The sequence below is a fragment of the Neolamprologus brichardi genome, chromosome 14 (genome assembly GCF_056152115.1).
Source record: "Neolamprologus brichardi isolate AB-2024 chromosome 14, ASM5615211v1, whole genome shotgun sequence".
In the NCBI taxonomy this organism is placed as follows: Eukaryota; Metazoa; Chordata; class Actinopteri; order Cichliformes; family Cichlidae; genus Neolamprologus; species Neolamprologus brichardi.
Genome location: NC_142117.1, coordinates 6996633 through 7020000, shown reverse-complemented (window position 1 = coordinate 7020000; position 23368 = coordinate 6996633). Strand labels below are relative to the sequence as shown.

The 23368-nt window shown below is 40.2% G+C and overlaps 2 protein-coding genes across 10 annotated transcripts in view; both read right to left on the bottom strand.

Annotated features, from left to right (window-relative positions):
• inpp5ka (inositol polyphosphate-5-phosphatase Ka) overlaps positions 1–8414 on the bottom strand; it is an 18462-nt gene extending 10048 nt beyond the window's left edge. For 7 of the 9 annotated variants that reach the window (XM_087850719.1, XM_087850720.1, XM_087850723.1 and 4 more), the window contains exons 1-7: positions 8321–8414; positions 7842–7923; positions 3986–4090; positions 3796–3904; positions 3585–3701; positions 286–461; positions 20–131 (exon numbers count right to left, since the gene is read on the bottom strand). In XM_087850719.1, coding sequence (XP_087706845.1) covers positions 20–131; positions 286–461; positions 3585–3701; positions 3796–3904; positions 3986–4090; positions 7842–7912 — 690 coding nt within the window. In that variant the 5' untranslated portion in view covers positions 7913–7923; positions 8321–8414. Of the gene's footprint in view, positions 1–19; positions 132–285; positions 462–3584; positions 3702–3795; positions 3905–3985; positions 4091–5642; positions 5876–7797; positions 7924–8320 lie in introns of those variants that run through there. The other 2 variants (XM_087850722.1, XM_087850727.1) reach the window with 2 other exon arrangements.
• Positions 8415–9093: 679 nt separating this feature from the next.
• On the bottom strand, positions 9094–20743 carry LOC102776854 (phosphatidylinositol transfer protein alpha isoform-like). The gene is made up of 12 exons (XM_006809302.3): positions 20573–20743; positions 18093–18123; positions 14989–15134; positions 14555–14646; positions 14346–14353; positions 14160–14234; positions 13245–13328; positions 11628–11705; positions 10831–10941; positions 10598–10720; positions 9971–10022; positions 9094–9878 (listed from the first exon to the last, which is right to left on the bottom strand). The coding sequence occupies exons 1-11, from the start codon at positions 20587–20589 to the stop codon at positions 9975–9977; spliced, it is 813 nt and encodes a 270-aa protein (XP_006809365.1). The 5' UTR covers positions 20590–20743; the 3' UTR covers positions 9094–9878; positions 9971–9974.
• Between the last annotated feature and the right edge of the window lie 2625 nt (positions 20744–23368).

The following is a 23368-nucleotide window of genomic DNA, read 5'->3' as shown; positions in this document are numbered from 1 at the left end:
ACTTTTTAAAGGGCCACACCTGGTCTTTGCTCCACAGCAGGCTGTAGTTCTGCTTGTCGATGCAGGTGCGGACAAAGTGCATGCCGTGGTCCTGAATTCGGAAGTTGAGATCTCCAAACCAGAAAACCAATCTTGACCAGGAGAGGGGCGAAAGAGAGAAGGAGGACGGTGACACATGAAAGAATAATGAAGAAGTGACTTTGGTGAGATATGTGAAGCTTCAACATCATTTCTTATCCCAAACATTCAGGTGAATCACAGTTTGTATCCTGTGCGTCTCCTCACCTGTGATCAACAATAGTTGGAGCTCTTTTACAGTCAAAGCTCTGCATGTCCATGATATACTCAAACTCATCCACCCTCTCTGAGGCATAGTTCATATGAGCAGCCAAGTGGCAGTTAAGGAAGCAGAGCGTGTGGCCATAGAAAGATAATCGGATGGAGACGCCGCCTTTATTACCCTGAGAGTGAAACAGGGTTGAGAAAAGAGAAAAACAGTGAATGTGTTGAACTAGACTCCATACTCTGTTCAGTTTTTAAGCTGCGAGACACAACTCCTCCATCAGCTGGTGACCCTCATGTAATAAATGCAGAAGCCCTCTTGAAAACCAAACAAAAATACTGGAGTTCACAAAGTGGGGTCTGGTTTGACATATGTTCCTACATGTTACTCCATTCCTCATTTCAAGGAGAAGTGTGCTAGTTTTACACATTAGAGATTGTTTACACATGTGAAACAGAAAACCAGCTCCAACGATGACAGTGAAAGGAGTACACAAACCAACATCCACCATTTATATACAGTCTATAAAGGGGCCAGCACTACTTCTCTTGCAAGTGTGAGCTTTGCTTAATGATGATGATCAAGTTCATCCATCTGAAAGTAGACAGATTCCTCTGAGCTGACCAAAAATCTGAATTCAAGGTCAGTATCTGTGGGTAGGATTTATGACACTACGATAAGCTGTGACTGATTTAGGCTTTCCTTAAACAGGCATCCAACACAAATAGGAAGGATAGGAAGGAAAGGAAGGAGAAAACCTGAAGTCTGCACTTGTTCACCATGAGGACAGACTTAAAGAAGACATCCTAAATCCACTAATTAAGAATTTTGGCGGAAGAGGCTTGTTTTGAATAATAGTTTTTCCCAAAGTACTAGAATGTTTTGCTTTTAAATAATAATTTTAATACACCTTTAAACAAATAACCAAACAGAGATGAGTAGTATCTAAAGCCTGAGGGGACCAATGCATGCACCAGATTTTCAAAATAATAATAATTTTAAAAAAAGAACAACAATGCAGCTAAGGGCTGTTCGATAGGACGATATATATCGGATGATGATATGAAAACATCTATCGTTTCATATTATGCTATTGTCTGTTTCGTCGTGTCGCAAAATAAGCTGTTTACGAAAATGTTTTCTCATCGTTTTCATGGTCACTGTAGTGGCTATATTAATTTCTTAAAGTTCTCTCTTTCTCTTTTATTTAAAATAACCACATTACAGACAGACAAGCAACTGTTTTTACGCGTACTTTCGTTAGCAACAACGACGGTAAAACCATTGTGTGGCTCCACTGTCTGCTTGTTTATTTTCCACATAAACCTTTCACAATAAAGCTCAAGATCCTGTTGAGACTTTTCAAAATAACTGAAATGATATGCATTATTCTCAAACATCTAATTTCCGAATATGCATCCAACAAATTACCTCAAATAAAAACATGAAGTAACTGTAAATGGCGCTTACAGTCACAGAGAATACCAGCATGGCCAGTGAAGATGAGGCATCACCAGTTAGCTCCAAACAGAAGGACTAGTCGAGGACCTTATTCCAAAACAAGGGCTACCTCTGTAGCATGGACAGGGTTTGGTTATGACACAGACCAGAAAACTGTACTATGAAAAATTATGCTGCAAACCAGTCCCCACCACAGACTCAAACACGACAATCCTCTTCTAACACCTACGGCCAATAACACAAGAATCACGTGAAAGAGTGCGGAGAGAGTTTACGGATGAGAAGCAAAAAAGAGCTGTCAGGTGCTCAAAATAAACGTTAGAACAGGCTTTCCCCGCAGCACGCCATGTACTAAATACTCACAAAGAAAATGCACTATTATGCGATATATATTGTTATCGGGATAAGAAATGTTTATATCTATCCATGAAGCCAGATAACACACACCAATTAGTTAAACTGCAGGAATGTCTTAAAGACATAAAGACTTGGATGGCCACTAACTTTCTGCTTCTTAATTCAGATAAAACTGAGGTCATTGTACTCGGCGCTGAAAAGCTTAGAAATATGGTATCTAACCAGATTCTTACTCTGGATGGCATTACCTTGGCCTCCAGTAACACTGTGAGGAACCTTGGAGTCATTTTTGACCAGGATATGTCCTTCAACGCACATATTAAACAGATATGTAAGACTGCGTTCTTCGATTTGCGCAACATCTCTAAAATTAGAAATATCCTGTCTCAGAGTGACGCTGAAAAACTAGTTCATGCATTTATTACTTCCAGGCTGGACTACTGCAATTCATTATTATCAGGATGTCCAAAAAACTCACTGAAAAGCCTTCAGTTAATCCAAAATGCTGCAGCAAGAGTACTGACAGGGACTAGAAAGAGAGAGCATATTTCTCCTGTTTTGGCTTCCCTTCATTGGCTTCCTGTTAAATCCAGAATTGAATTCAAAATCCTGCTCCTCACATACAAGCTCTTAAATAATCAGGCCCCATCTTATCTTAATGACCTTGTAGTACCATATCACCCTATTAGAGCACTTCGCTCTCGCACTGCAGGCCTACTTGTTGTTCCTAGAGTATTTAAAAGTAGAATGGGAGGCAGAGCCTTCAGTTTTCAGGCCCCTCTTCTGTGGAACCAGCTTCCAGTTTGGATTCGGGAGACAGACACTATCTCTACTTTCAAGATTAGGCTTAAAACTTTCCTTTTTGCTAAAGCATATAGTTAGGGCTGTACCAGGTGACCCTGAATCCTCCCTTAGTTATGCTGCAATAGATGTAGGCTGCCGGGGGATTCCCATGATGCATTGAGTTTTTCCTTTCCAGTCACCTTTCTCACTCACTATGTATTAACAGACCTCTCTGTATTGAGTCGTATCTGTTATTAATCTCTGTCTCTCTTCCACAGCATGTCTTTATCCTGTCTTCCTTCTCTCACACCAACCGGTCGCAGCAGATGGCCCCGCCCCTCCCTGAGCCTGGTTCTGCCGGAGGTTTCTTCCTGTTAAAAGGGAGTTTTTCCTTCCCACTGTCGCCAAAGTGCTTGCTCATAGGGGGTCATATGATTGTTGGGTTTTTCTCTGTATCTATGAAGCGCCTTGAGGTGACTTTTGTTGTGATTTGGCGCTATATAAATAAAATTGAATTGAATTGAATATCGGGAAATGAGATTTTGGTCATATCGCACAACCCTAACACAGCTGTCTGATCTGATTGATTTAGATCCCCCCCCCCCCCCCCCCCCCCCCCCACACTTTTTTTTTTTTTTTTTTAAAAACACCTGAATTTTTTTCTATAAGTGAAATAATAAAGCAGTTCAGCATTTCTCACCCAGTAACCAAAGAGGCCTGTGCGTGTGTACGTCGCCTGGACGTCTCTGATGAAGGGGACGTGCTCCAGCTTGGAGAAGAAGAGCAGCAGCAGGCCCTGCATTCTTATGGACGACACCTGAAACGCACACAGCACAAACTGTGCACTCCTGACCCTGTGAAAGTGTGCATCCACTGTATTGCGTGTGTGGGAGTTTTCTAAGATTTTTTACCTTGATGTACTTCTGTGGCGCTAAAAGCGACATAAATAGATAACTCCACGGGTCATCGAACACAGCGTCTGACACAAACCTCAACGGGCCAGAGTACACTTCCTGCAGACTAACACACACACACACAACTCTGATTGTAAGTCGGCCCCTTATCCACTTATACAGATGCATTGTGCATCACGTTACCTACCCAATGACGTAAAGGTCAGGGCTCTTTGGAGAGTTCAGGTGGAGAAGTGTGGTCACATCGTCTGGAGGATCAGCTGTAGCCACATTCCACGTTACCATGTGCAACCTGTGGGCACAGAAGAGGAAATTACAAACAGTCTGAAGTAAACAACTAGATCAGAGGTAGGCAACACCAAGCCTCAAGTGCCGGTGTCCTGCAGGTTTTAGATGTGTCCTTGATACAACACAGCTGATTCAAATTGCTAAATTACCTCCTCAACATGTCTTGAAGTTCTCCAGAGGCCTGGTAATAAAATCATAATTTGACCCAAGGTGATATTGAAAACCTGCAGGACACCGGCACTTGAGGCCTGGAGTTGCCTACCCCTGAACTAGATATCAGGTACAACATTCAACCTTTAAAACATACGAGACCATCTTAAATTGTGGCTTAATTTTTCCAGGTATGACAATCAGATGACCTGAATTATGACCTCAATAAACTCTTTTCTGGTCCCTTTTGGGTCTCAATAACAAATTTCAAATCTTCTTTAAGACAACACAATGTTTGTATATTATGCTCCCCATTAGAGTCACAGGAGCACTAAAGCATTATATACTTTGGGGCGAGACTGCATCCTAAAACATACCATGTAATTGACAGGTCACTACAATAAAACATGTGACACTAGATGATACAAACATGTGGCTTCAGCAGCTAAACACTCAGCTCAAGGCTTCACAGATGGGACTTGGGATGGCTGCGTCCATGATGTACACGCATTCAGCTGCAGCATATCATTTAAGCTTCACAATCAAAGGAGTCCTTTCAGCTTATCTCGAACCAAAGATGAGCCCGTAACACAGGTTTAAAAGCTGTCACAATAGCACCATTGTGCAATTACCGTAAGCAGGCCAGGCTGACGCAGTTGACACATAATCAGATCAGTCATCCTTGAACCCAAACTTGCAACATTCATAATATGGAATAATATTTTCACACTTAAGTGTAAGTAATAAAAGCATGTGAATTAAATTTAAAAGACTGAATTTTCTTGGATGGTTTCACTCAGCAAGGGTCTTGTGTTGGTCTCTGGTCACTGCCTGAAGCCAGACAACTACAGGTCATGTTGCAATGGGATCACGCCAGCCACAATGAGTTCTCAGTGTTGCTTTCTGCAATACTAAAATGTGTCCACAGTGAGACAAAAAAGTCCTCTCTGTTCAGAAGCATTAAAGGACAGCGAGGGAACACTCCTGAATTACAACATATGAGGATGTTTTGGTAGAAGATGTAGAAATATAAACACAAAAATCAAGTAATATTAATGATTTCTAATACTCTAATTGGTCACAAACTTATTAAGCAGTTTAAAAAACAACAACAACATATTTCACTTTGATGCTCTTCTCATATCCCAGATAAATCCCACAGAAATTTAGATAATTTAAAGTTAAATGCTCAGATAAATCCATGGAGGTATTTCAAAATGACTGCTGAGTTTCAATACAGCAGCTGTCTCTAAAACCACATTTTAGCAGACTGACGCACACAGGGAAAGACAAGGTAAGAACAATACAAGCTACACTACTGCAACAAGTACAAACTCATTCAAGTGATAAAATCTCCAGCTTCAAACATCAACCGAGGCGGCTGAGCAGTCAGCATCAGTCTCCACCTGAAGCTGTCCTTCTTCGGCTTGTTGGCTCTCTTGCCGCAGACGAGGAAGGCGTAATCCAGGGTCTTGACCACCTCCTCGTGCAGCTCGTTTTTGGGGTTCAAGTCCTCGACGCAGGTCATCAGCTGGTGAAGCCGATGGAGCAGGGCCAGTTTGCTGCCCGTCGACTGTGTGGAAACACTTTCCGTGCGTTTACGCTCTATGCTGCCCAACAGCCGAGTAATTTCATCCATCCTGGTCCAAAACTGCGAGGCCTGCTTGAGCCGGCTGTGGTCTCAATTGGTGATGGAAATGTTGGAAGTAACAAAATAGAAATGTAAAAAGGGAATCGAATGAGCCACAGTCCTCCTTCTGTAAAATCAAACCACTGAATGAAGTGGCATCTAAACCCCCGGCTCAGGGGTTTAGGTGCTCCAGAGTTTAACAGAGTGATTAGAGAATTGGTTCATTTGCCCACAATTTGTCTTTGTGTTCTGAAAACTGTTTATAATCTCATTATTAAATGTCTAAAGGTTAGTCCTATTAAACATTGGGAAATCAACTTGCATGGGTGATTGGAAACACGTCCCTTTTCATTCAGCAAGCCGTCAGGCACTCAGCTGTCCTTTCCTTGGGCAGAACACCAGCAACACATTGATTTTTTTCCCCCTCAAATCCGCATTTGGTATGTATTGTTGGGCAACCTAATCCACCTGCCAGAATGCAGTGACATTTGTTCACTGGCAAACAGCGGACTGTGTCTGGTCTTGGAGCACATTTAACCCAAATGGGACAAACATGCGTGCTTCTAGAAAAGGCTGAAAGTCCTGAGAGCAACACCAGGCAGCCAGAATATCACAAGCCTTACATTAGCTAATGTGGAAATGCATCACACAGTAAGAAAGGCAGGACAAACACAGCTCAGCAGGGAGGAAAGGAAAGGAATACGTCTTTTAACCAGCTTTACCACTAAATTTGGTGATGTCATGTTGGTGCAACAAAAGGAAAGCTCAACTGGCTAAAACAACACCACAACACACAAGACAGAAATGCCTTATCAGTGGAAACACCACAAAGAAGACATGTGGGAAAAGGGCTGGAGCTGAAGTACAATATAGTGAGAACAGCAAGAAAATGTTCTGTTGTTTCTTAATATAAATAAGCCAAGCGACTTGGGCACTGCAAGACTGAGTTCCTTTACAAAAAGTAGATCACTGCTGTTGCAGCACAACAGCATTTTCCTGCTTTCAAATTATTCAAGTTGAAAGGTGAAATATTTCTTCTCTATTTGTTTGTATTTGGATGTCTGATATCTAATGTTAAAGACTTTTCACCAAAACTGACTAAAAACCACAGGGCTAGAAAAATCAAGCAAGTAAGAAAAAACAAACAAACAAACAAACCACAAGTACTTCCTGTACTGAGACTTGAGTAAATCATACAGACCATTAATAAAAGATGGAAAATTCCACTAAAAATACACCACAGACATGATGGAGAGGTTTAGCGGAGTACATTAGCTGAGGTGAGATACTCCCTAACTTTAAGATCAATCAGCATAGCTGTGGACACCATGGACCCCACGTGTTGTTACATTTTCTAGAGAATTGTTGTTTAACTGTCCAGTTTACTTTGTATGGTTTCACATGGGTTTCCAGTTATGGTGTACAGTGCAAATTTACAGCTAAAGCATAAATTCCCAGTAAAGCTTAAACCATCCAAACAGCTGAATTACAATTACCTTTATTCCGTGAGTTGGTATGAATTGAGACATTAGCTTTTGAAGCCAGGAACTGGAGTTTATGTACCCGGCTTCATCTGTCTATATGCACCTCATCCGCGCTCTACTTTCAAGTCATACTGAATGCATGAATTTAATTTTCTAAATTACTGTCCACGCTTCACTTAACTAGACCCCTGATTTTTTTATTTTATTTTATTTTTAAAATATGCCGACTGTGACTTTAGGAGCTTTTTAAAAGGATTTTTTGATACGCAAGCCTGTACTCCATTATGTTGCGAGAACCTCTAATGTTTTATAACTGTGTTAATTTGCACTAGCGTATGTCTAAGTGACTCACCCCAACACTTTATAAATTCAAATTAGCGGCAAAGCTTGCTAGTTACCTGATAACTTAAAGCCTTTTCTAATACAGTCACTTCTGCTAACACCTACCCGGTCACAGTGACTCTGTTCATCTTTCACATCCATGCACCAACCTGAAGCTTTCCTCCTTCTTCCCCCCGAGGTCTAACTGCTGACTTTCCAGTGGCTCTTCACTGTCCTCCATCGGGTCCACACCTGGCAGGCAAAGAGGCAAATTCAGTCAAATCAACTTCATTAAGCTCACGTCGCCACGAAATGAAAGGACAAACTAAAGTAAAAGTACAACTCTTATGCATAGTTGTTAGCTGACAATGCTAACTCACAAAGTTTTCATGTAAGGACTGAGGTTTAACTAACCTGAGTGGGGCACATTTTCCACCCCCAGCTTGTGCATATTCTTTTCTACCAAGTTTGTAGCATTTATTTACACCCAGCTAACATCTTGCAGCCATTCACTACCGTGGTGCTGCATCTGATAAACACAGCGCTAGCTACACTGCGCAGTTAGCGTAACCAAGCGTCTTGTTTTTTCACATTCAACAGCAACACTTTAATCAATAATTATGCCCGATAATGATTTATCGTACACTACCTTTTATGCGTTAGTAGTACTTGTGAATGTTGTTTTATCTTTCTGCAGGAAGCTGTACAGTACATCAATAATCCAGCCTGCGGGTTCACTAATACGGAAGTTGATTACTTTCAAAATAAAAGCACGAACAAGATAAGGCATAAGGACTTTGTTACAAGTAAGACACACGACTGGCACACAAAACCGGGAACATGCATGTTAATTGAGACTGGAAGTTGACTAGTTTAAAAGAAAAACGCTACAGTTAATTGTTTGTACACCAAATCTATTTCAATCTAAACTGCCAGTATATAATATAATCATGCGCGAGTAAAAATGTAAGTTTACTCAAAAAACAATTCTGCAAAGAACACAAATTAATAATGCTAAAAAAATAACTGAATACTATTTCTGTTAAAGCATGAGGAATCAGACTCCTGACTTCAACAATATTAAATGCCAGTAATCAATACTTTTGACTTCTGCCAAGTATTTTAAAACTTAAAAAAAAAAAGTTTCAAAACGCACATGTGAATATTTTTTTCCAGGGCACTGACAGCCCATTTCCTTTTTTGTGGCACCCAAATGTGTCACAGAAAATAAAGGTCAAAATCACAACAAATGTTATGAATTAATCTGGATATTGTATGATCTGCGTGGTCTAAAGACATTCAGCTATATCACAGAAAGGGTCTTTGGTGGGGTGGGGGGGTTGCTGAAGGTTTAAAAGATCACTGAGACACTTACAGCAGAGATACAAATACATATGTACAAATGCACAAAATGCAATGAACAATGTTATAACTCATTTATATCCAGGTTACTTCATTTCATTCAGTACATGGAAGACTTACAGACATCTGAACAATCATCAAGACAGAAGTGCCTGTAGTGTCAATTATTTTGAAATCTGCTTAGAGTTCAGGATCTTCTTGCACATTATCAGCAACACATCTTCAACACATAACAAATCATCAACCCAATGAAATACGAAACACCCCACCCCCACCCCACCCCACCAATATCTATCTGATTACAAGAAATCATTTGAGGCAGAGGAAGGTGGAGGATTATCCAGTCTGAGCCCTTTATGAAATCAAGAAATCTGGAGATTTTGAAAGCATTTATGTCCACTTATAGTTAAGACACAACAAGACAATTTATAGATAAGAAAAATATAAAATCTTATTAACACTGGAGATTTTGCAGTTGCAGGTACGTAAACAATAAGTCACTGAGAGGAGGAGAAGGGGAAAAAGAAAAAAAAAAGAGATTACAGTAATGTGGAATGTTGTTTCAGAGATAACCTGCACCGTCCCCCCCAGTGGTTTAAGATCTAATGACCAAAAGCATAAATAAGAATTCTCCCTCAACCTGCAACCCACTTCTTTAAAAGCACTAAAAGCTGCTGTACTTGTATTTCAGCATAGTACATAAATATACACAACAGCTTCACAACAATGAGATCTTATTAAGACAAGATTTTTTATTGGGACGTAAATCTTTTCTTGTTTATAGCAGTCCAGTTTCAGCGGCGCCAGTCAGGGAGTGGAGTCAAGTCTTGCAGTATCAAAATGAGCTGAAGAGGATAAGAGAACAAACACAATTGAAGAGCGATTGAACATTTATGTTCAGATTGAAAATTCTTCAGAGCACCAGTTAAATACTCACTGAGCTAGTCTTCAGCAGCCGTACTGCCTTTAACTGGATCTTTGACCCTCATCTGTGACATGGAGACACGTTATTTAGAAGGGTAGAAAACCGGATTAGTGCACTAAAGAAAGTGATGTGAAATACTGCTCAGCTCCCAGTTCTTGTTTTAGAAAGATCCTTCTTCACATTGACCCAAAATACTTTGATCTTATTACAGGCAAACACATAAACAGTGTTTAGGGCCGTTTCTGCTTTTATACCAACTGTTTTCAAGCAGAAACAAAGGGAGCAGCTCAACACCTGAACAGATCCTCCAGTGACATACACCATTGCAGCACATTGGAGCAGTGAGATCAAACTTAGATACTTCACTGCATATTGCAACTCACTGTTACCAGTCACCAAGAATTGATAACATGAGCAGTTGAACTGTTAATTTCATCAGATCGTTGATTTTACTGACAAAGACAACACAAACATGCTGCTGTAACACACCACAGTGAGCCAATGAGCTCTGTTTTCATGAACTAAAATTCAGATATTAAAACTGCCTTTTTTCTACATAAGAGATCTCAATAAATGTGAAGGGGAACAAAGAAATACTGCTCCACCCTCCAGCAGGTCTAATATACAGTCCTCAGTCACCTCATCAAGCTCCTTCTGCGTTTCCTCCTCCATACGTCGTATGTCATCCATCGTCAGATCAATCCATTTGTCTAACCAGCAGAACACCTGTCTGTGGAATTTGGTGAACAAACGCTTCTCTTGCTGAACAGAGGGGACGTGTGAAAGACAGTCAGGACACACTAGAATTTATTGTTTTTTGTGCAGAAATATGTGCATTAGGTTATATTTATTCTGCACTTTTTATTTCATACCTTCTGAATGAAGTTTTCTACTTTGTTCTGCAGTCCAAACCACTTAAAGTTAACAGTGACTAGCTTGTAGGCACACATGTGTGGACAGTCACTTTTGTTTGGAAGCTCCTTCTGAAAACACACAGAGGTATACACAACATAGATACACAAAGGCTACGTTCACACGTATCCGGGTATTTTTGAAAACGCAGATTTTTCTATGCGTTTGCACCTTTCGTCCACACGTAAACGGCGTTTTTGGTGACTGAAAACAGAGATTTTTAAAAACTCCGGCCAGGGTGGATATTTTTGAAAACTCAGTTTTTGCATTTACGCAGAAACGCAGAAAACGCAGAAAACGCAGCGTCAAAGGTGTGCGCCTTTTTTGACGTCACACTGTGCGCCACGTTATTGTTGCGGTGAAATGAATTTCTACAATACTATTACTGTTAATTGTACTCTCTGCAGTGTTTAAATGCTTACATATACACACACAGTTACTGTCCCTCCACACATATGACTCGGTTCTGCTTCTATGCCCCAGCTTTGTTTACTTTTTCCCACCGAGGCTTCTAGACTTCTGATTGGCCAACATTTCTGCACGGTTAGGAATATATCGCCACCTGTTGCTTTGGCATGTTCCTAGCAGCGTTTTCCTTCATTTCTGCGTGTGGATTATTTTTTAAAACGAAAACGGAAAATCTCCGTTTTCAAAAATACCCGTGTACGTGTGGACGTAGCCAAAGTCTCCAGATCTGTAAACACAGTCAATTCAGAGCTTTAATGAAGTGAGCCACAGTGAAGAGGAGGGAGCGTACCTTCCAGTCAGGTCCCAGAGGCCCTCTGCCCGTCTTCTCCGACCTAACCTTGGCTGGATCCTCATCTTCTTTGTAATCCTAAAAATGAAAACAAGCAATACAATGTAGCTTGTAACAGGCCACATTCATCATTTATAATATTAACAGTAGAACCAAGGGGGTCATTTCAACCCCTTGCCATTATAACATCCAGTAACTCTTAAATTAAACCGCCCATCATCTCATATTTCCTGACTTTCCTTAAACATTAGCTCATTTGTTAAATACTGCATTTTGGAGTATGTGGGATCAAAAAGACAAGAAAAAAACAAAACAAAAAAAAGACAACACTTGTAGCTTCCGGCCAGTATCAGCAGCTCCAACCTGACCGAGTCCTTTTATCTTTTTCTTTGTTGTTATTGTGTTTCTTGCTGCTGTTACAACCAAATGCCCCCTTGTGGGACAATTAAAGGATTATTCTATTCTATTCTAGAACCACCGACATCATTTTGACCCCAAAGAAATGAATTGAATGTGTTACTGCAAAACACCAGGGTTTTTTTAAGCAACACTATTGTTTACACACATTCTGACATGAAGGCTAATATCGCATGAGCCAGAGCTAGCTAGAGCTGATTGATAAATAAATATATAGAGGACTGTAGCTAGAAAAAAGATTAGTAATGACTGGCGGGGTGGTGAGTGTAACTGAACATGTGGACAACCGGGCTGGTTGTTGGCTGTTCTTAGCAGCGGGGGACCTGTAGCTAAACTAAGCCGACAGTTCAGAGTGTAGAGAATTCATCCAAAAGAATGAAGAGAAAAGAGCACAGCAGCCACACAGGTTTCAGCTCTGACCGCAGAGCTGAGTAAGTGAAGTTGAGGATGACGCGGAGCAGTGTGGATGCAGCACGTTTGGTGATCGGGGGCAGATGTGGATAAGACGAGTAATTTAGACCGTTTTATTTGTACATTTTTTTCCTTTATGCGTTTCTTACATTTTGGAGACCACTATTAGGAGAGTTTTAAAATGTAGACAATCACCTGTTCATGTTTGGTTGGGTTTTTTTTGTTTGTTTGTTTTTCTTAAACATAGTCTTTCTTTCAGCGCAAATAATACCACATTACTAAAAATGTATTTTTTAATGAAATAATCTAGATAATTGATAAAACACCCCAAAAATCATCTTAAATACCAGTTTTGTCAAATCTTACTTAAACTAACAAATTAACTAACATCAAATGTCCCATGCTGGGAGTTCTAGTTTTATGTGTATGGCACAACAGCACAAATGTTTATTTTTTACCTTTAAGACATATAAACAATATACAAACCTAAAAGTCTGTTCAAGACTCAGTGACTAAAATATGACTCCTAGGATATATTATTTTGGTTTATTTACTGACTTTTTTCCCCTTCAATGAAGACATTAAAATGTACTTGCAAGTGCAGGAGTAAGACAAATGGCTGGCCCATTTTTTACAAGTGACCTTTAGCACAAATCAAGTTCAGCATCTCTCATATAAAGCGTAACAAACAGTAAACTGATGTACTCAATGTTTAAGAAAACAGGTATGCTAAGGTTAAAAAAAGAAAAAAAGATCAAACCTAAAGACTGTTTTTTTCAACCCACATACCTTTGAATCTATTTGTCTTTTGTCAGCAATGTCAATGTAAACAACTTCAACATTCTTCCATGTGTCTGGATCTAGTCCATGCACCTGCAGACAAGGAAAAAAATAAATAATATCTTCATATTTGGTTGGTTGCCTGATAAATACAGGGAACAGGTCAGACTTAAAATGAAAAGCTAAATAATAATGACCTATTGGTTAATGACAAACATAACCGCTGCCCCTAATTCAAGGATATAAAACTGCAGCAGTGCTTTAGCTGTCTTTTCCATAAATATGAAGATTGATGAGTAATCAATATGCAGGTATGACACAATCAAGATAAAGTTACACATGCATATGCACAAAACCTTGCATTTACTTTGACCCTTGCATACTAGTAAAAGGTAGATGTTGCTGCTGCAACATAATAGCTGGATCAGGGCATCAGTGAGGACCTGGTGATGTGTGGCTATATTTTGAGGTGTTGGACAGATGCATAACACGCCAAAGGTTGGGCCTTCTTGCCACGTTCTGTTGCACCACAGCAGGTGAAATAAACTCACAACGGTTTAAACTTTCTGACGATATCCCTAAAGTCCAGCTTTGTGTTATAATGAGATGATCAAGTCTTTGAGCAGTGTATACTTTCAATTTAAGATACGCTGCCCTGCTCCACATCTGTGTGCAGATGTCCTTGGACACCCTCTGCTGACTCATTGGGAGCATGCTCAGAAGTCCTTACAGTCACACAGATTGGGTCCGCCTACGATTTCAATTATTAACTTTGACTTCTGGTGCGATTTTAAATCCAGGAATTTCACAATGTGCATCGCAATATTTTGAACTTGAATACCTAATTTATCAAGATCCAATGTCATTTTGAAAACATATGGTAGATAAAGTCAAACTAAGTGGTCAAGTACTGTGTGCACTTACATTCTCCTGATCCCCCATATCAGGCTTGTGCCACGTCTCGATCTTGATCATGAAATTGTCTTTCATGTATTCATTCTGTAAGAATGAGTGAGACACGATCAGGTTAATTAACACTAAGGGCAATGCAGTTCCTGTGAAGTTTAAATTGAACTTTTGTCCGAACCATCAAAAGAAAATAATACATACTGTGAGGACTGCAGCAGAAACAAAGTGGACCAAGTTGGGAAGATAATGCAGAGAGGGAAAGATTTTAGATAAGTCAGATTTTAAACTTCAGTTTTTTTGTGTAATTTCACACAAACACATTTTCATTGTAAGCATGACCATCAGTGTATGTATGTGTGTGTGTGTGTGTGTGTGTGTGTGTGTGTGTGTGTGTGTGTATTAGGACTCACTGGTTCGACAGTATGGATATGCATTCCAGGCCTTCTCGTGAACAGTCAGAGAACCTTTTGGAGCAATTTTAGCGATGAAACCTGACACTTTACTGCAGAGAGAAACAGGCAAATATTAATGTAGCCACATAAAACTGTAATATAATAAGACACAGATTATCATCAAGCAGTTTCTTTACATCCCACTCTGCTTTCTGGAACATTTCTATTACGGAGCAAAAGAGATGGGAATCATTCTCATCTCTGTTAAGCTGAGCAAAAAGCAGGTGAGGTCAAAGTTGGGGTCTCCACAGGGCAAAGTTTTTCCAGTGCTCTCTGCAAAATGATTTCATTTGCAATTAGGGGAAATAGTAAGAATAATCAGTGTTTTTACAACTTTTTGTGTAGTATTTCAATCGCTTTCAATATAGTACAGCGTGTTTGAAGCTGCTTACGTCTGCAGGTGGTAGATCTTGTGGGTGTACTGTCCCTTCTCGCCATCTTTTTCATAGGGCTCGTTCTTCAGCACCTCCACACCGTCCCCTCCACCCGTCTCATTCTTACTGGCCTCTGCTACTGTGTAGAGCTGACCCACTTGGTACTGGAAGGACAAAAGTAGAAAGGAGGATTGAAACTACAATGAACTATGTGAAAGATCATCATTTGTGATCTGTCTGTGTGTGTGAGACAGCAGACAGCACGTCATGTCAAGAGTGATACTGAGAGCATGCTCGTCACCATGCCAACACTGCCTGAGGTTCTGAGGGAGAAAATCCATCAGACAGGATAAATTGTGGTTTGTGCTAGTGTGCCAGCGCTGGCACATTCTCTCTGCTGAGAGACCCAAACATTCCAGTGGTGAATGAAACGATGTTATATGGGAGATCAGCCAAACGTAAATTCAGGCAAGGTTTATGATTTTTAGTTCAATGTGTCAAAAGAAAAACAGACAGGAGAGCATTTAAAAGGTTAACTCTCTTTAAAAGCCTGTCATGACCTGAGTTAACCATTTCTGTAAAATGAGCCCGAGTTAACCATTTTCCAATATGTCCCTACACACAGACTTCAGCAGTGTAAAGCAGAGCAGAGTAAGCATTTCCATGACTTGTTCTTCCGCATCTTCCCTCTCCCTAACGTTTCCTGAGTCAGGCAAAAGTGTGTGACTCACTTCACTGGTGGTGTCAGCCACACAGCGTACACACACACGTCACCCAGAGCTGTAAAACCTGGTTCCAGAGGCACCAGACAAACAAATGACTGCTATTTTTTTTTATGATTGGCTCTTCTTACTCTTTGTGGATTTCGGTTAAAGTTGCAGAGGTGTTTCCACATCTAGTACAATCTAGCCCTGCCCTCCACTCCTTAAACCAAAGAAGTTGGTGACCCATTTTTCTTGCTGTGGATGCTCAGTTTTGATGCCGTGAATAGAAACTCAGGAATGTGGTTTGCCATGTGTAACCAGTGTGCCTCGTCATTGCCGCTGATGTCTTACAGTCTTTCAGAAGCAGTCAGGGGGCAGGAACCATGTGTAGGTGCAGACAACAATCACTACTGGAAAACATGTTTGGGCAAAAAGCTCAAACTGTTAGTCAGGAAAAAGTGAACCTGCCAGCTTGCATCATACGATCTCCAAACAAAAACAAGGTGCAGAATGTGACTGATTACTGGTTTAATGAGAGCAGGAATCACTGGATTTAAGTCTTACTCAGCATTCATTTAAGAGGACAACTGTTAGAATGACTCAAATGGTTGCTCGTTGAAACACCTTAACATACCACACCTTCAGAATTTGCTATGCTGTGCTTTGACATTTAAGTTTTGTAATAGGATTAGAAATTCAAATGAAAAAAAAAAATTGAATAAGCAATTTCATGTTTTATAAGAATCTGATTGTAAACGTATTTTTCAGTCTTTCTGAAAGTATATTCCATTTTCTTTTTAGGACCACATTAAGCATCCTCATCACAAGTATGTCACTATTGCTCAAAGCGATTCAGGATTGCATCAAAAATATCAGCAAACTGAACGGGTCTGTGACTATGAGACCAAACAAGTCCTACTCCAGGTTCAGCACATCAGTGCAGAGCTGTTGTGTTGTGTTGCCACACCAACAGTCTTCACTCACACCCCTCACAACTTGCAAATCTGCCTCCCTGAGACTCAGAGTAGACACAGTGGAGGAGATTGGTTTTTTGTTTTATATCCCTGAATGTTACAATCACACCTTGCACTGGAGTGAAACGACACGCCACTGGTCTTTCAGCTTTTTTAAAAAAGAAAAAAAAAAGGAAATAGAGATTACCAATCACAAATTGTCAAACTATACCTGCCAGCATTTCAACTCAACATAATTAATTACCGTTTATGTTTATATTAAACAAAGAGACAACAAAAGAGGAAATATTAATTAGTATTCCCACTGCACAACTGTAGTTTCTAACCAGTAACCCACCCAACATTACTTCTACAGCTGTCTCACATTGACTGCACAAATAAATGAACTACACAAAATAGAGCAGCCCCCTCCCCATACAGTCACACACAGTCACACCTCAACCAAGGCAATTGAGGATTAAACCTGGAAACTTTCACACTGAATCGGATCACAGAGCAAGCCGGTTGCATAGCTGTGATTATGCTGCTTAGTGAAATACTGGCTTCTGCTCTCTGTAAAGCAAAAGAAAAACAAAGCAAACTGTTGTATGGAACATGAGGATTAAGAGGTAGAATGAGCCAGGGAAATAAAGGTTTCATAACGTGAAAATCTGTAAGCTAGATGTCTAAAGTTACAGAAGCTGCTCTCTTGAAGGTTTGGGGCCATCCGCTGCTAAGGCAAATTAAACACAGCTTAATGAATCCTGGACCTGGCATGTAGTACAGACCAACTACAAGAAATAATAATAATAATAATAATAATGGATTGCATTTATATAGCGCTTTTTGGGACCCCTCAAAGCGCTTTACAATTCCACTATTCATTCACTCTCACATTCACACACTGGTGGAGGCAGCTACAGTTGTAGCCACAGCTGCCCTGGGGCAGACTGACAGAGGCGAGGCTGCCATATTGCGCCATCGGCCCCTCTGGCCAACACCAGTAGGCGGTAGGTGAAGTGTCTTGCGAGACTGTCCGAGCCGGGGCTCGAACCAGCAACCTTCCGATTACAAGGATTACAACTCCCAACTCTTGAGCCACGATCGCCACAATCTTGAACCACGAGAGCACAATATGCTAGTGAAACCATTAGATTTAATAAAGTCCATGCATTGATAAATAAAATTTGCTGATCAACAGGCTGGAAATTTGTAAAAGTACTTTATCTGGGGAAAAATGAAGACTAGGTACTGTCACAGCAATGACAACCGTCACTAGAGAAAAGAGACAGTAGTGAATCGGTGAAGGGCAAATGTTGCTTAAAATAGCCATTTCAAAAAGAAAGAAATAATGCAGTAACTGTGTGAATCAATGACAAGGGTATACAGGAGCCAGCAAGTGGAAGATGCCGATGGTTATAGTGTCCATCACTGATGGTATTAAAGTAAATGAGTAAGTCCTTACCTCCTCCACTGAAACAGGCAGAACAACTCGGCTGTAAGAGAAAGAACACATCGCAGTCAGAAACCTTTGCCCAAATCTGCAAATCATTTTACATCTAACACCAGCTGCTCATTCACATGATGCCAGCTTATTGATGAACTGATCAAAAACTGCTTTCAGACTAGGTGGCAACATCCACAGCAGAATATTGAGGCAGGAAGAGGACCAAAAGTTCCTCTAATAAATGCTGATTCCACAAACTTCCATGTAAAGTTGCAGAGATGAAATCAGCACATTTACCAACTGCTAGAAGAAGCAGCTTTAGTCTCAGTGCTCAACTGCTCTTCAGAACACTTTACCATTTGAATTTGGTTAAGATGGGAATTAGTGTCACTTTGGCAGATCCACCAACAACAGCAGCTCTGGCAGGTCACTGCACCCAGGCCTCGCCTCAGTGCGTTTGTGGTCAGGATATTTTCTGAGAACAGACTGAACCTCTTGACTGTGTTTTTGATGGTTTTTGGAGCATTGTCATATAATGACCTGATAAATACTATTACTCTGGTTTGCGTCAGTATTTTTAATAGTCTGGTACGGCACTAATTAGTGAATATTGGTGTCTGCATTTTGCACAGCTTCCAGAGACTGGATATAAAAGATGGAAATTACCATTGGGACGTCCCCTTTGGTTTCTATACCAATTGTTCTTGCTTTGCCTGCAGCCACTGTCAGTAAGTGGCCAGCATTACAGGCTTTAATGATGAGCTACTTGTTAACGATAGCAAACTTGGTTACCAAGTTGCATCCACAAACAGGCTGTCAGTTAAACATTTTAATAAATGCATATAATTTGTATTGATTATCTTGTTGGATGTATTTTAGTTTTTGTTGTATTATTATCTAAATTACTTTAATTCAATGGCAACCAGGACAATATTTAATTCTTGTAATTATTTTTTTAATTTACATTTGCTGAGTTTGCCCTAAAATAGAGGTTTTAATAAGTAAATTCATAGAAGTTACCTTCTACCACAATGTTTGCTGTTGGTGAACTCTCCTACAGAATCAGTGTTAGATTCTTCAAGTGCCACACCTCTGATGTCATCATGTTGGCTACACCCATCTTTTCTATACAGTCTTTGTCCACCAATTTGATTTATTTTTTTGGGGTGGTGTTGGCTATTTCTACACCTTCAGGAGCGACTTACTGGAATACTTGTGGCACGTTCCTTTAACTGAGAGCTATGGAACTGATATAATTTCCACATTTAAAAAATGAATAAATGACAATAAAAAATTTGAAAGGGCAGACACACTATTTCAATGTCCAACAGCTGATGTGTAAGGGTGACAGTGACAGGCAGTTTAGATGTGGCAGTTTAACAGAGAACTAAAGAAAGCAGAGTCTGAGTACCCAGAACCTGGAGGCGCAGCCATAAACATAGCAAATATCACATACAATGCTCCCTCTTCCAGAAGCTCCAGCTTGTTCAGACCGTGCACAACAACATCATGATTTATAGGAATGAATCATTATCACTAGGAAGTAACACGGTAGTCAGTTCTCTGCAACCACAGGAACCTAGAAATGAGGAAGCGGAAAATATGAAGCTGTAATCAAGACCGCTGCAGAACCCAAACAAACAATACAGACGCTTTTAGAGGAAACTCTACGTGTGTGCGCATGTGCTCTGTGTGCGTAGCCTCCTCTCCTATGTCATAACACAATCCCCACCTGCTTTATTCTGACTATTTGCAGGCATGAAGGTGACAGAACATGAGGTTACGTTTCTGTGACTATAAACTGAAAGAAAAGGCAGCACTGGGCAATCCTCTTTAACGCCTGAGCCTCTTATTGTACTTTGCACTGTGGTCAAATGACAGCCAAGTCAGAGGTGTCAGCCAGCCATGATTGGCACATGACACTGTAGTGGTAAAAGCACCCGGCAGCTGATTCTTCCCATTTGAGGCACATGTGATAAACTGGCATTATGAGCTCCAGATCGTGTTAAATGTTCTCAAACTCCTCCCCAATTCTTATGGTTTTCCTGACAAGTTCGAGGCTAAGCAAGTATGAATTACTATATTTTACATTTACAACATCTCGTTGAAATGTTACACTTCGGCTTATATTACATACTGTAATAAACTCTTTAAGTCAAAGAAAGTTAAACTTTTCGAGTTTTCTCGCGGCACTCCTTCCTACTAATCTGAAGTGTGATGTCAGCAGTGGATTTACCTCTGCTGGTAGCGCCTAGCCTAACCTAAAGTTTGACGGTGTCCGGAGTTCTGCCGTTTGAAACGTTACACCCTGTGACTAAATTATTTCCTGAGTGGTCCGTTATTTCTGTAATCCTGCTAACTTTAAACTGCTAAAAGTTCAGCTGACTTCAAAGAGCAAACAAATACATTCATCCTGCTGTAATGGTCCATATTTCGACACAAACGCGTCCCGGCTCGCTCCTTTGTCGGGTGGAAGGCGACAAAGTTCAGATACTCACAACTCTTTAATCAGCATGTCGGTCGTGTCCGTACAAAATGCTGCATACGAGATAGAAAACTTCTTCTCTAACTGTGACAGGAGCACTTCATTCACTGCCTGCCGCTGGGGTTCACTCCGGGAAACTCCGGCTTTCCTTCCTGTGTGTGAGCGAAGGGGCGCGGCGGGAAGGAAGGAGGCGGCACACACCTTTAGCTCAGGTGCCTCCGTGTGACGTTCACGTGCAGTCGTGAAACCTTCGACCAGTTTTTAAGTGAACGTTTAAGTTGCCTTTTCTTGTTATCACTTTCCTTTAAATATCTTCTCACAGTGTCATTAATTTAGTTTATTCTCACAGCCAACACACCGCATCGTTTATAGCCTGAGCTAATCTGCAATGCCCCTAGTTGGAGCCTTTAAAACACACATTAAACACACATTAAAACACAAAAATCAAACACAACAAAAACAGAGACTGCAGTATAATATAACATCATAGCAAAACAGCAGCTTATTCATGTCTGTATAACTGGTTCATTTTTAATAAGTGTTTCAGTTTAATGTTAAAATGCTCAACTCCTGAAGGCAAAGAACAGAAATGAAAATTTCCATTGAGGCACCTTTCAATTTCCAGTGGATGCTCCACACTATACTGAACACGGAGCTCTCCAAGGAACCACAAGGTCACTGAGCATTATATAAACAGAGATTAGATTAGTAAATGTGACAAAACTGTCAACATCTAACACGTTTACTTTCTTACGCACTCCGCAGCGGTGCATGCTTATAGGTTGAATGTCTGTTGTTGTAACTATTCTGCTACTGTCAATGCTTCTGTTCCAGTATCAAAACCAGTCAAATAATAATTTGTAAAATAATGGGGTAGGTATCAGTTTAATAGCTCTGGTGGGAAGCAGAAACTACAAAACGGACGTTTTCACACACTTTAAAGCTCATCTTTTACTGTCTATGCATGGCACACTGATTTCTGTGAACTTAACAGATGTGTCCGCATGTGTTAATAGCAAATAGATGGTGCATAACTGAGACATTTTCTAGTGAGTCTCATGATTGCCTGTATGTTTATTTCATTTAGATCTGTGATCCTAGCTCACCAAGTATCCGATAATAATGTACATTTCCTTGTCTTCTTAGTGGGTGGAGTGTGTGTCAACGCCCAGTGTGGTCTAACCAGTACAGAGAGGAACAGTTAACTCAGGTTGAACCTGTTGTGAATGAACTGTTTTCACTGATGCTGCTCAACAGGTTTGCTTTCAGACTTGACTCTCTGTTGCTTTACTTCGAAATCGGGTGGTTTCTGTCCTGCTATGCTATTTAACTGCAGATACCACAAGCTTCCATATTGTAGTACCTCTACCAGCTCTATCTGAACATCTCTGCCACTGGAAATAAGAGACACAGCAGTACAAATTATTGTTTATTTTGCTTCATATATTGATTTTTTTTTTTTTTAGTTGAAACAGCATCTGTTGGAAAGTCCAAGACAATGGCTATACTGTGGTACAAGACAAAAGAAAAACCAACATACACTGTAAGACAATACAAAGACATTCTTGTAAACATCGGAGGCAAAGAAGCGTAATAAAAGACAGAAAAACTAAAATGAAGCATGGTAGGTAGATAAAAAAAATGTCAGAGTTTCAGCTCCAATCTAGATTTTCTATCAGTACACAGTGACATAAAACACAACACACAGAAAGGTTGTCTGGGAATTCATCATGAGAAAAAAAAACAAATAAGTCATCAATACATCGATCAATAAACCAATTCCAATTATCAGAAGTTCGGGTTAAGCTATGAAGGTGAGGATGCCGGGAGGATGGGGTGAGGTGTTTCAGGTACACCGATGAAGGAAAAGTGCTGATTGGTTTACAGTTTGTGAAAAAAATAAACTCACTCGTCCACAAAGTGTCTGTCTTCACGTGACATTTACATGTGATGTTATTCCTGCACAAGCTTGTACTCAGAGGACACTTCTTTAAGTTACAGGAAACACCAGCACGCTACCAGAGCCACTCTCTATGGAGTCCAGATAGGGCTTTAATCATATGAAGGACAACTGTACCACAAATAAGGTTTTAGAAGGCAAAAACTGTACATTTTAAGTGACGATATGAGCACTGACTTTACATTCTTTACATTTCCATTAAAAAAAAAATCCATTGTGTTGTATCCCACAAGCACAAAACTGTTATTGAGAGGTTGTCTTTGTGTGGATTTGAATTTACAAAATACAAATAAAGATGGCAGAATGATAAATATTTAGATCTGTTCAGGTCTGATATATCCAATACCTTTTGTGCTAGCTAACTGCTCCAAACAACAAGACATGTGGATGTATGAAATAAGATCTGCATTTATGGAAATACAGTCAGTCAGGATTGTAATATATGACCAAAAAGGCCACCATCCATTTAGATAAAGAGATGCAAACACCTTTAATTACAAATGCACACTTTTTCCCCGTCATCCAACTAAAATCATTTCTGCACCAACTTTAACCCATACAGTCTTCTACTGATTCTTTAAACCTTAATTAGTTCATCAAGGATGAGATTGTTGCGACTGGTTCGTCCTGTGAAGGTTGCAGAACTGAAAGACGAGTCTCTGCCCCACTGTCCGTGTATAAAAAGGCAATAAAAGGAACGTGTGAAGCAAGGGCATTATACAAAAATAACTGAATTGTAAATTACAAATCTAGATTTTAAATTCAGAGTCTACATTCTTTGCATCATGCACCATCCATAAGCAGCCATGCACTGTGTGATAGATACATGGGCAGGCAGGTCCGTTTTAG

Excerpts from the sequence above, each read along its gene's own strand:
- LOC102776854 (XM_006809302.3), bottom strand. Across the intron at positions 13,329-14,159 it reads ATATGGGGGATCAGGAGAAT|GTGCATGGACTAGATCCAGA; the intron begins GTAAGTGCACAC and ends CCTTGTCTGCAG. Across the intron at positions 10,023-10,597 it reads CGCAGAAGGAGCTTGATGAG|ATGAGGGTCAAAGATCCAGT; the intron begins GTGACTGAGGAC and ends TCCATGTCACAG.